At 43.4% G+C, this 12261-nt stretch overlaps 1 protein-coding gene across 1 annotated transcript; it reads right to left on the bottom strand.

Moving 5' to 3' along the window:
• Positions 1-509: 509 nt before the first annotated feature.
• LOC139277273 (hyaluronidase-like) lies at positions 510-12001 on the bottom strand. Its single transcript, XM_070895516.1, has 5 exons — positions 11842-12001; positions 11694-11757; positions 8473-9453; positions 2625-2714; positions 510-1008 (listed from the first exon to the last, which is right to left on the bottom strand). Exons 3-5 carry the CDS (start codon positions 9382-9384, stop codon positions 688-690), a joined length of 1323 nt encoding a protein of 440 aa, XP_070751617.1. The 5' UTR covers positions 9385-9453; positions 11694-11757; positions 11842-12001; the 3' UTR covers positions 510-687.
• Between the last annotated feature and the right edge of the window lie 260 nt (positions 12002-12261).

The following is a 12261-nucleotide window of genomic DNA, read 5'->3' as shown; positions in this document are numbered from 1 at the left end:
TCCAGTGGTTATGAAAGGCGCTATATAAATACAAGTCTTTCTTCTTTCTTTAAGAATAGCCCACCGCCACTTCATGCTACATATAATGATTGGCATTAATGCCAACCTAATGTTGACCCAATCATTTTAAACAGGTTAACAGTAATGTTAATAACAATTAGAAAATCTTAGCTTCAGTGGAGTAGACTCACATATGAAGACAGCCATTTAAGCAATGTAGCAGATGGCTATAGAAGCTCGAGAAACAGCACTGCAACATGAATCATCACCTTCCAGATAGGACATGAAGGGAATGAAGCCAATGTGCTTCAAAAACAACAAATAAAAATATGTCCCATTTCATTGACCAGATTGAAACACAAAACTAAGACTTATATTTATATAGCGCCTTTCATGACCACCGGACGTCTCAAAGCACTTTACAGCCAATGAAATACTTCTGAAGCGTAGTCACTGTTGTAATGTTGGAAACAAGACTATCAACGTCACATGAAAAAACAGTCAATGACCTGTGTGCAAAATGCTTTATTGGATATTCATTGTGCGTAAAGTTTAACGTAATGACACCAGAAGAAAGCAAATTCAGCAAAATGAATCCATTCATGAAAATGTAAAGTAAACCATGGTTGCAGGTTAGTGTTTGTTCACTTTTTAAGTCCAGACCAAATGTTACATTGCATCACTGCTCTATCCGTTTGCGATCTCGCAGCGTGCTCCCATCCATCCACTGTAACAGTGGCACTTAAATCTGGCTGCCATTTCTCTCTCGTCTTCCTTAGCGGTCTGTCCCCACAGGAAGAATGCTGGGCCTTTGTCTGAAGGGTTCACTTTCACGGCAAAGGTGTCTGGGTTTAGGTGCAGGTAGGCCTGCGTATCTTTGCTTGTCCGCACACATCTGCCGTGGCCTGTGCACAACAACCAACTGCAGATCATTGCAGCATTTGTTGCATTCACAATATAGCTACCCAGGATTCCATTGATGTATGCTTTCAAAGCAAGGCAAGATTCCTGAACAGGAAACAAAAAGGTTTCATTAATGATATTTCTTGCTTTTTATAATGGTGCAGAATTTCCGACGTCCCGGGTCCGTACAAAGATTCTACGGACCTGGGAAGGCATCGGAAAAGCCGGTTTTCAGCGCGTAATGGGCATGCACTGAAAACCGGTTTTTCCGATATATCACGCTGGAGCTTGACAGATCATCTGCAGATCGGGAGCGAGAACATTTGTACGTGGAAGTTTGGGCTATTTACCCATATCTTGCCTGGCAAATGTCCTCAAAACTCTTGCACCTGAAAAAGCAGGCGCATAGCCGACTTTTACAGGCGTAAGAGTTTAAAAACATAGAAAAAACATGATAAAAATTAAAATTTAAAAAACATTTATGTTAAAACCCTGCCCACTCAGATAATGTGATTTTAAACCCTAACCTTTTTTTAAAAATCGGCAATTGTTTTTTTTAAAAAACGTGTAATATTTTTAATTTCTATTAGTTTATTGTGTGAGGTTTTTTTAAATGTTTTATGTAATGTTTGTGCATTTTGGGGTTTTTCCTCATTCATTGTAACAGGAGTTTCGTAACTTACACTGTCATGTATTCAACGGTCATTGTAACTTACGAAACTCATTACAATGAATGAAAAAATACTTACTTGTGATTGGGTATCCAGGCACACGTGACTCCTGCGGACGTCCCGACGTGCACCCGCTGCGCGTCGTAGGGAGAGGAGGCCTGTGGATCGGGAGTTCCAGCGGGTGCAGCAGCTTCAGGTAAGTGTGCATTTTATGTCTATCCTTTATTGATTTGCCCGTGGGAAGTTCTCCTGGGAATTTCTGCCCCAATGTGTTTCCTTCACCTTCAAATAGTCCAATGGTGTCGTGGAAACTGAGAAATCGTTGGACGGGCAATTGTAAAGTAAACTTGGATTCTGAATTATTTTATTCCATACCATGAAGGTACACCAAATTACTTTTAAAATTTGGATTGTATGCTTTTTTTTAATAACTGGGGAGGGGTGTTAAAGGAGGGTAGAAAGTATTTTTCTGTACCAGGTATTGACATCTCCTGGTCAACTGGCCATGGCTATAGGTCCTATATCCATTGATATGTCTGAAAGGTAGACTATGTAATCTCAGCCTTCCTGTTAATAGTGTGGAGACAGAATGGGGGACGGAGAATATCTAAATGTGCGCCCTGTACCTCTTCTACCTACCTGGATCCTCTCGGTGTATTTATTGCACTGTCCTCCATTCTAAGCCCTTTCCCAGGGTCTCAAAATTGTGGCAATCTTTATCTAAAATCAATTAAACTTCTTCCTGCAATCTTCAGGCTTTTAAAACCCATGTTAACTTCTCTTATTTTTCTTCAACTCTGCTGTCCCGTTCTATGAGCCTTGGCCCTTCACCATGGTTTCTCAATAGAAAATGTGTTTGTAAAATGGAGTCTGGCTCAGGATGGTAAAAAGAGTGGGGCAGTGGAGAACAGAGATGAAGATTGGGAGATGGGGTGTTTATCAGATAAATAAAGCTTGAAACCTGGAAAATAAGCCTTGAAAGTATGGAACATCACTAAAGTGTAAGTGTTCTAATATTTCAGTACAAAATGACCAGGTGACACATTTTACCTGAGAGTGGGCATAATCTGAGCTCCCCCAAAGGACAATCCCTGCAGCTCCCATAGCAACACTCTCTCCAATTGTGTGGACCAAGTCAATCTGAAAAATTAAGCAAAGACAAAACTGTGATATTAGAGTTTGGGATTTTGGTCGTGCTTCCATCACAGGTTAATGGATTAGACTTTGTCACAGCCTCTTAACCCAACAGTTTGTCGGGTATATGTTTTCTACTGTGGTGATTCATTTGGATTTTTGCGCAGAGGCTGAATGAAGGATGCAAAATAAACTTCTGTTCAAAAAAAAGCAACTTAATAGTGCAGGTTGAACCTCTCAGGTCCGGAACTCTCTGATCCGGAAACATCCGTGGTTCAGTATTAGGTTGTGGAACAGCCGCTTTCCGAGGCTTGGAGCATTCGCGTAACACTCAGCATCTCACTCTGCTTCCTCAGATTGTGGAATTGTGGGACTTGATGGCGCAGTGAAGGGGCGTCAGACCTGAGACAGATAGAAATGTCCAATCACCAACATTCGCTGCCTCTTCTCCCTCACTCAGCGATCACCAGCACTGACCTCCCGAGGTTCAGAAAATTCTCTGTTTCAGCATCGGTCAGGTCCCGAGGGTGCTGGACCAGAGAGGTCCAACCTGTATTGAGCATTATGTTCATTCACACCTCGGCTCTCATGTTTCTGCTCCTAGCTTTCTCTTTCACTCTTACATAGCAAGTCCTGTCTTTCATCACTTCACCATTGCTAACTATTAGAGAGTATTTGCATACTGAGTTTAGACAGTGAGTTTTGGGTGGACTATTCATCTTGGAGGGTATCACAACCAAGCTTGACAGGTGAGTTGTGTCATATTTACACAATTTTGACAGCAATTAAGAGCAGTAACTCTGGAAGATTTTCCTCTCCTAGCCCAGTGGCTAAGAGACCGATTGTGGTGACCAATTGAGGTCAACTAACTCACGGCATACTAGAAATTGAACCCAGGAAATTTCTGGTCTGTTTGGCTCAGTTACCTATTGCCGTTGGGGATTCTTTAATTTTATTTTCAGGAACACACAGGCCTGGAGTTTCCGCCCAATTGCTTTGGTTTCTTTGGCGAAATTCATCCGATATCGCCGTAACCAACGTAAAAGATCACAGAATTTAAATGCAAATTACATTCGCCGCAACTCGAGTTTCCTCAATCTTTTGCGCTAGAAGCAGGCCCCACCCAAAATACTGGCTATCCCCCCGCAGGGTAAATTAATCACCATTGGAAGTTCCCGCTAATTGGACTCATTTGCAGGCCTTCGAGGAGGCTCCAAAAATTAAATTGGATCTTTTGGGTGCAAGGACACTAACAGGAACATTTTGAAAGGTTTTGAATGAATTTTTTAATTTATAGTACTAAGGAACTGTACCCCAATCTAACCAGAAAGTAGTTTTGTGTATCTTTTTAAGTCATTTTCATTAATTTAAAATTGAGTTACTCACATGTGCAAATGGTATGTTAGCCTTTACTACAAAAGGATTGGAGTATAAGAGTAAAGAAGTCTTACTGCAATTATACAGGGTTTTGGTGAGACCACACCTGGAGTACTGTGTACAGTTTTGGTCTCCTTACTTATGGAAGGATATACTTGCCTTTGAGGGAGTGCAATGAAGGTTCACTAGACGGACTTCTGGGATGGGGGATTGTCCTATGAGGACAGACTGAGTAGACTAGGCCTATATTCCCTACAGTTTAGAAGAATGAGAGGCGATCTTGCAGAAACAGATAAAATTTTTAAGGGGTTTCAGAGGGTAGATGCTGGGAGGAGGTTACCCTGGCTGGAGAGTCTAGAAGTAGGGGTCACGGTCTCAGAATAAGGGGTCGGCCATTTAGGACTGAGATGAGGAGAAATTTCTTCACTCACAGGGTTGTGAATCTTTGGAATTCGCTACCCCAGAGGGCCGTGGAAGCTCAGCTGTTGAGTATATTCAAGACAGGGATCGATAGATTTTTGGATACTAAGGGAATCAAGGGATATGGAGATCTGGCAGGAAGGTGAAGTTGAGGTCGAAGATCAGCCATAATCTCATTGAATGCCAAAGTAAGCTCGAAAGACCATGTGGCCTACTCCTGCTCCTATTTCTTATGTTCTTACTAGATGGTAAACATAGAAACATAGAAAATAGGTGCATGAGTAGGCCATTCGGCCCTTCGAGCCTGCACCTCCATTCAATAAGATCATGGCTGATCATTTCCTCAGTACCCCTTTCCTGCTTTCTCTCCATACCCCTTGGTCCCCTTAGCCGTAAGGGCCATATCTAAATCCCTCTTGAATATATCCAATGAACTGGCATCAACAACTCTCTGTGGCAGGGAATTCCACAGGTTAACAACTCTCTGAGTGAAGAAGTTTCTCCTCATCTCAGTCCTAAATGGCCTACCACTTATTCTAAGACTGTGTCCTCTGGTTCTGGATTTCCCCAACATCGGGAACAATCTACCCGCATCTAACCTGTCCCGTCCAGTAAGAATCTTGTATGTTTCTATGAGATCCCCTCTCATCCTTCTAAACTCCAATGTATAAAGGCCCAGTTGATCCAGTCTCTCCTCATATGTCAGTCCAGCCATCCTGGGAATCAGTCTGGTGAACCTTCGCTGCACTCCCTCAATAGCAAGAACGTCCTTCCTCAGATTAGGAGATCAAAACTGAACACAATATTCTAGGTGAGGCCTCACCAAGGCCCTGTACAACTGCAGTAAGACCTCCCTGCTCCTATACTCAAATCCCCTAGCTATGAAGGCCAACATACCATTTGCCTTCTTTACCGCCTGCTGTACCTGTATGCCAACTTTCAATGACTGATGAACCAGGTCTCGCTGTACCTCCCCTTTTCCTAATCTGCCACCATTCAGATAATATTCTGTCTTCGTGTTTTTGCCCCCAAAGTGGATAACCTCAAATTTATCCACATTATACTGCATCTGCCATGCAGTTGCCCACTCACCTAACCTGTCCCAGTCACCCTGCAGCCTTTTAGCATCCCCCTCACAGCTCACACCGCCACCCAGTTTAGTGCCATCTGCAAACTTGGAGATATTACACTCAATTCCTTCATTCAAATCATTGATGTATATTGTAAAGAGCTGGGGATCCCAGCACTGAACCCTGCGGCACTCCACTAGTCACTGGCTGCCATTCTGAAAAGGACCTGTTTATCCCGACTCTCTGCTTCCTGTCTGCCAACCAGTTCTCTATCCACGTCAGTATATTACCCCCAATACCATGTGCTTTGATTTTGCACACCAATCTCTTGTGTGGGACCTTGTCAAAAGCCTTTTGAAAGTCCAAATACACTACATCCACTGGTTCTCCCTTGTCCACTCTACTAGTTACATCCTCAAAAAATTCCAGAATTGTCAAGCAAGATTTCCCCTTCATAAATCCATGCTGACTTGGACCGATCCTGTCACTGCTTTCCAATTGCGCTGCTATTTTATACTTAATAATTGATTCCAGCATTTTCCCCGCCACTGATGTCAGGCTAACCGGTCTATAATTACCCACTTTCTCTCTCCCTCCCTTTTTAAAAAGTGGTGTTACATTAGTTACCCCCCAGTCCATAGGAACTGATCCCGAGTCGATAGACTGTTGGAAAATGATCACCAATGCATCCACTATTTCTAGGGCCACTTCCTCAAGCACTCTGGAATGCAGACTATCAGGCCCCGGGGATTTATCGGCCTTCAATCCCATCAATTTCCCAACACAATTTCCCGCCTAATAAGGATATCCTTCAGTTCCTCTTCTCACTAGACCCTCGGTCCCCTAGTACTTCCGGAAGGTTATTTGTGTCTTCCTTCGTGAAGACAGAACCAAAGTATTTGTTCAATTGGTCTGCCATTTCTTTGTTCCCCATTATAAATTCACCTGAATCTGACTGCAAGGGACCTACGTATGTCTTCACTAATCTTTTTCTCTTCACATATCTATAGAAGCTTTTGCAGTCAGTTTTTAGGTTCCCGGCAAGCTTCTTCTCATACTCTATTTTCCCCCTCCTAATTAAACCCTTTGTCCTCCTCTGCTGAATTCTAAATTTCTCCCAGTCCTTAGGTTTGCTGCTTTTTCTGGCCAATTTATATGCTTCTTCCTTGGATTTAACACTATGTTTAATTTCCCTTGTTCGCCACGTTTTATTTTTACTCCAGACAGGGATGTACAATTGCTGAAGTTCATCCATGTGATCTTTCAATGTTTGCCATTGCCTGTCCACCATCAACCCCTTAAGTATCATTTGCCAGTCTATTCTAGCCAATTTACGCCTCAAACCATCGAAGTTACCTTTCAGGACCCTAGTTTCTGAATTAACTGTGTCACTCTCCATTATAATAAAGAATTCTACCATGTTGTGGTCACTCTTCCCCAAGGGGTCTCGCACAACAAGATTGCTAATTAGTCCTTTCTCATTACACATCACCCAGTCTAGGATGGCCAGCTCCCTGGTTGGTTCCTTGACATATTGGTCTAGAAAACCATCCCTAATACACTCCAGGAAATCCTCCTCCACCGCATTGCTACCAGTTTGGTTAGTCCAATCAATATGTAAATTAAAGTCACCCATGATAACTGCTGTACTTTTATTACATGCATCCCTAATTTCTTGTTTGATGCTGTCCCCAAGCTTACTACTACTACTACTGTTTGGTGGCCTGTAAACAACTCCCACTAGCATTTTCTGCCCCTTGGTATTCCGCAGCTCCACCCATACCGATTCCACATCATCCAAGCTAATGTCCTTTCTTACTATTGCATTAATTTCCTCTTTAACCAGCAATGCCACCCCGCCTCCTTTTGCTTTCTGTCTATTCTTCCTAAGTGTTGAATACCCCTGGATGTTGAGTTCCCAGCCTTGGTCACCCTGGAGCCATGTCTCCGTGATGCCAATTACATCATACCCATTAACTGCTATCTGCACAGTTAATTCGTCCACCTTATTCAGAATATTCCTCGCATTGAGGCACAGAGCCTTCATGCTTGTCTTTCTAACACACTTTGCCCCTTTAGAATTTTGCTGTAATGTGGCCCTTTATGCTTTTTGCCTTAGTTTTCTCTACCCTCCACTTTTACTCTTCTTCTGTCTTTTGCTTCTGCCTCCATTCTACTTCCCTCTGTCTCCCTGCATAGGTTCCCATCCCCCTGCCATATTAGTTTAACTCCTCATCAACAGCACTAGCAAAGACTCCTCCTAGGACATTGGTTCCGGTCCTGCCCAGATGCAGACTGTCCAGTTTGTACTGGTCCCACCTCCCCCAGAACCGGTTCCAATGTCCCAGGAATTTGAATCCCTCCCTGCTGCACCACTGCTCAAGCCACATATTCATCTGGTAGATTGACACTGTGATTTAAAATACTTATTTTTTGTGATAAATCCATTTTCAGTGGTATTAATCAAATTTTACCAAGTTACCACTCTTTAATATGTCAAAGAATAAGTTTTAAAGCAACATTTTTTTAAATTACGTTTTGAAACTGCCCGCTTGCACTGGTTCATGGCAGATTTTGCATTCACCAATATGCAAATGAATTTGAGCGGAATGGCCGAATGCGCCCAAAGTGGAAACTCTGCCCCCCATGTATTTTAATAGGCCCACTCAGACTTTGCTACCCTGGGTTACTGTGCTTCTTTGGATTCAGACACCTGTGTTAATGGGATCATTGGGTCGATCCCACAATCCTGCGCTCCCTAAGAGTGTGGATTGAGCAACGTGATACAACATCACTGACCAATTCTCCGATCTGCAAGTGCAGCTCCCCACTGGAAGTTTGGGAGCAAGGAATCACCCCACACCCCTTTCTGGAGAGCTGAGAACCATACAGCTTACCTCAGTCAGGAAGTCCATGGTGTTTGCATACGCAACCCGAGCGTATGGCAAGACAGGCAAACTGTAATTTGCTCCCATTTGAGCAAGCCGCAGGCCCTCTTTGATCCGATAATGAACAAACTTTTGTGCATTCTCCGTTGATCGAAGCTGAGGGTCCAGGTAGATGCTTGGATATAAGGCAATACTTTCCTTCCAGAGCCACATCAGATGGTTGTTCCTCTTCTTCTCGATATCTGGACATTCTCCAGTGTAATTTTTGGAAAATACATTGTTGTAGCAACAGGGAAAGCCATAATAGCCCCACAAGCCCCAAGGCCTGAGGCTTTTTGCCATCTTCAATGTCTGTCCCATGAAATCACTGGCAGCTTGTTGATACTCATATTGCGCTTGTTTGATCACCTGACTCTCAGACCAATCAGGATGTCTCTTTTGGACCAGCTCTTTCGATTTCTCTCGGTAGATATCTTTCTGACCCCAGTCCCTTATCCACGAGGGCCTCCAGGCCTCCCAGTCAATGACAGACAAACCACTAAAGTCTTTCAGTGGTACTAGTTTTTCCACATCTACTTGGGCCTTTGCAAGGTGATCTTTCAAACTGGCATTCTGTGGGACACCCCCATTTACAGAAACCTCACTTTCCGTGTAATAGGGGTAATGGCCCAGTTTATCATAATAAAAGATGGTGACCTTTTGCCCAATAAATGAGTCATTGTGGTTTGCAATTATGTCAAAAATTTCCAGATTGAGATCAACACCAAACAAGGATTGACAGGCTGCAGTGGGAGCATTCCACACTGTTATAAACGGCTTATTGGATATAATTGGCGATTTTGCCTGTTTCGGTCGGCGTCCCAGGGTCAAAGTGCACACGCACAGCAGTGCGATCACTGCTTTAGTCAGGATCATGGCCATTACACTTGTTAACACTTCACTCTTCAGGGAATCAGTCTCTTCACGTTCCGCATGTAATTAAACCTCATGCTGTTCAAATAGAAGAAAGGAAAAGAATTATGGAAAAGGCAGCAGGTTTGTCACATCAAATGTATTTTCACTGAGACTTGTTGTGTCAGTGTGTGAATTGTGGGGACGTAACTCAATGCATTAAGTAAACACAGATTCATTCGTTTCAGCAGAGGTATTATTTGTCAACATCCGATGCGGCAACATCTGTCTCTGACATAGCTCAGCTTCACAGCTAATAAACACAACTCATCATTTTAACTCATATTAGGTCCGACCATGCTCAGTAAGCCGAAACCTGTTGAAGACCTGACTGTCAGCACTATGCACTAACAAATAAGTTGTTGGGACCCAATTTTTAGGCTTCATGGGAACTTAAAGCTCAAGGGCACAGTGTAATTTTTATATTAAAGATGATACAAGGGCTTACAGTAGCAGAATCCAAGGATTCAATGCACTATTCACACTCTCACATATGGTCAATTAAACAAGAAAGTACTGCTATCTCCAGAGAGTCCATACATCGGCAAATGAGGTGGTTTTTCATGGTTGCGACAGAAAAAATGTTACTTTCCCCCCCCCCCCCCCCCAATGGCAACAGAATTGGAATGACCAACAGGGTTCGCCATATTCTGAGGCCACAGGCTGAGCAGCTTTGTCCACTCGTATAGTCCAAGGGAAATGTCTCACATGCCAAGGCCTCCATGGATCTTCGGCAAACAATGGAGAAGGTCTGGTGCTCAGACAAATAGCCAGAAACCATAACATTAAAAGGAGTTGGGCATCTACAGGTTTCAATGTTGTGCTATGACACACTCTTCATTGTGCAGCACTTTTTGCTTATGTATTGTGTGCCTGAATTAGATGCTGGTTACAAATGAAGGAGTTCCTGGCCAAAGACCACCCTAAGCGAAGAGCATCCGGGAGGGCGCTGAGCATCTCGAGTCTCGCCACTGAGAGCATGCAGAAAACAAGCGCAGGCAGTGGAAGGAGCTTGTGGCAAACCAGACTCCCCACCCACCCTTTCCTTCAACGACTGTCTGTCCCACCTGTGACAGAGACTGCAATTCCCAAATTGGACTGTTCAGTCACCTAAGAACTCACTTTTAGAGTGGAAGCAAGTCTGTCTCGATTTCGAGGGACTGCCTATGATGATGGAATGTAAAGAGGCCAGTTGTATGGACAGAGCTACCTATACCTCAGACAACTGTTTTATTGCTGCTGGTGCTATGCTATAAATGTGTCACTGACAAGGACAGATATTAGGCAGTCTGACAAATGTCCTTCCCTTGTAATCAAAGACTGTCAGCTTGGTGAAATGGTTAAGAATGTCATTTATGATCAAAATGAGCAGGACAGATTGCAAACTTATTTAATACTGGTGTCAGCTGTAACTCAGTGGGTAGCACTCTTGCCTCTGAGTCAGAAAGTTGTGGGTTCAAGTCCCATTCCAGGGACTTGAACGCACAAAAATCTAGGCTGACACTCCAGTGTAGTGCTGAGGGAGCGCTGCACTGTCAGAAGTGTTGTCTTTCAGATGACATGTTAAACCGAGGTCCCATCTGCTCGCTCAACTGAACGTAAAAGATCCCATGGCACTATTTTGAAGAAGAGCAGGGGAGTCATCCCTGGTGTCCTGGCCAATATTTATCCCTCAATCAACATTACAAAAACAGATTATCTCATCATTATCACATTGCTGTTTGTGGGAGCTTGCTTGTGCGCAAATTGGCTGCTGCGTTTCCTACATTACAACAGTGACTACACTCCAAATGTACTTCATTGGCTGTAAAGCGCTTTGAGACGTCCGGTGGTCGTGAAAGGCACTATATAAATCCAAATCTTTCTTTATGATCTAAAATAGCAGGCCAGATTGCAAACCTATTTAATACACAGGAACAACCTTTCTTTTTCTGAGCAAAATAAATTAAAAAAGTACAATTTTTAAATCAAAACCCTTACACAGGTACAACGATACAGAACAAACCCAGGAGTGATACTTGATTATAGAATCAGAATCTTACAGTACAGAAGGAGGCCATTCGGCCCATTCTGCCTGTGAGGGCTCTTTGAAAGAGCAAGTAGTCCCACTCCTCCTCGCTTTCGCCACAGCCCTGCAGTTTTTTTTCCCCTTTCTAAGCATTTATCCAATTGGCCATTGATTCTGCTTCCAACAAGCGCTTTCCAGATCACAACATGCTGGTTCTTTTATCGTAAATTATCGTAAAGTACAAAACAACATCGTAAGATGCGCATCCAACCTTCTTAATTAGGCGTCATTCCCTGTATAGGTCCCTCAGCCGAGAACTTTGGGTCTAACGGGACCTATGAAAGAAAGAACAGATTAGTGTTCCCTCAAAAATCTCCGTTTTGGGCTTTAAATTGCTTTTTTGTTGCATACGAACACACTTCATTTCTGAGCCCCGGTTCCCATAGTCCGCAGTCTCCTTGCCCCTTAGGTCCTGATTGTATGATGCCTCTGATCCTCAAAGCTCCTCTGTTATTTATCTCCCTTCCAGGGGTCCTGACTTGCCATAATCGCCGGTCCATTGAATGACATCATCAATATCGCGATCGATAGTGAAAGCAGCGCCGCCGCCTCCAATCAGAGGGACCCAAAGGCGGGACTGCTGCCTGTCATGTGAGTTAAAGGCAGCAGTCTGTGTGTGTCGTGTTCCCAGGACTGAAAGCCAAGACTTGACAAGCAAGGTCATGGATGTAATTAAATATCTGCTGAGGAAAAGGTTTGAATAAACGGGAAATCGGCAGCTGCAATTTGTTTTTACCAATGCTTAGGCAGCCCTCCGAGTTCATACAACACATTAAAAC

The sequence above is a fragment of the Pristiophorus japonicus genome, chromosome 12 (genome assembly GCF_044704955.1).
Source record: "Pristiophorus japonicus isolate sPriJap1 chromosome 12, sPriJap1.hap1, whole genome shotgun sequence".
NCBI classification, from domain to species: domain Eukaryota; kingdom Metazoa; phylum Chordata; class Chondrichthyes; family Pristiophoridae; genus Pristiophorus; species Pristiophorus japonicus.
The sequence above is the reverse complement of the archived record's forward strand: the minus strand, read 5'-3'. Positions and strand labels throughout refer to the sequence as shown.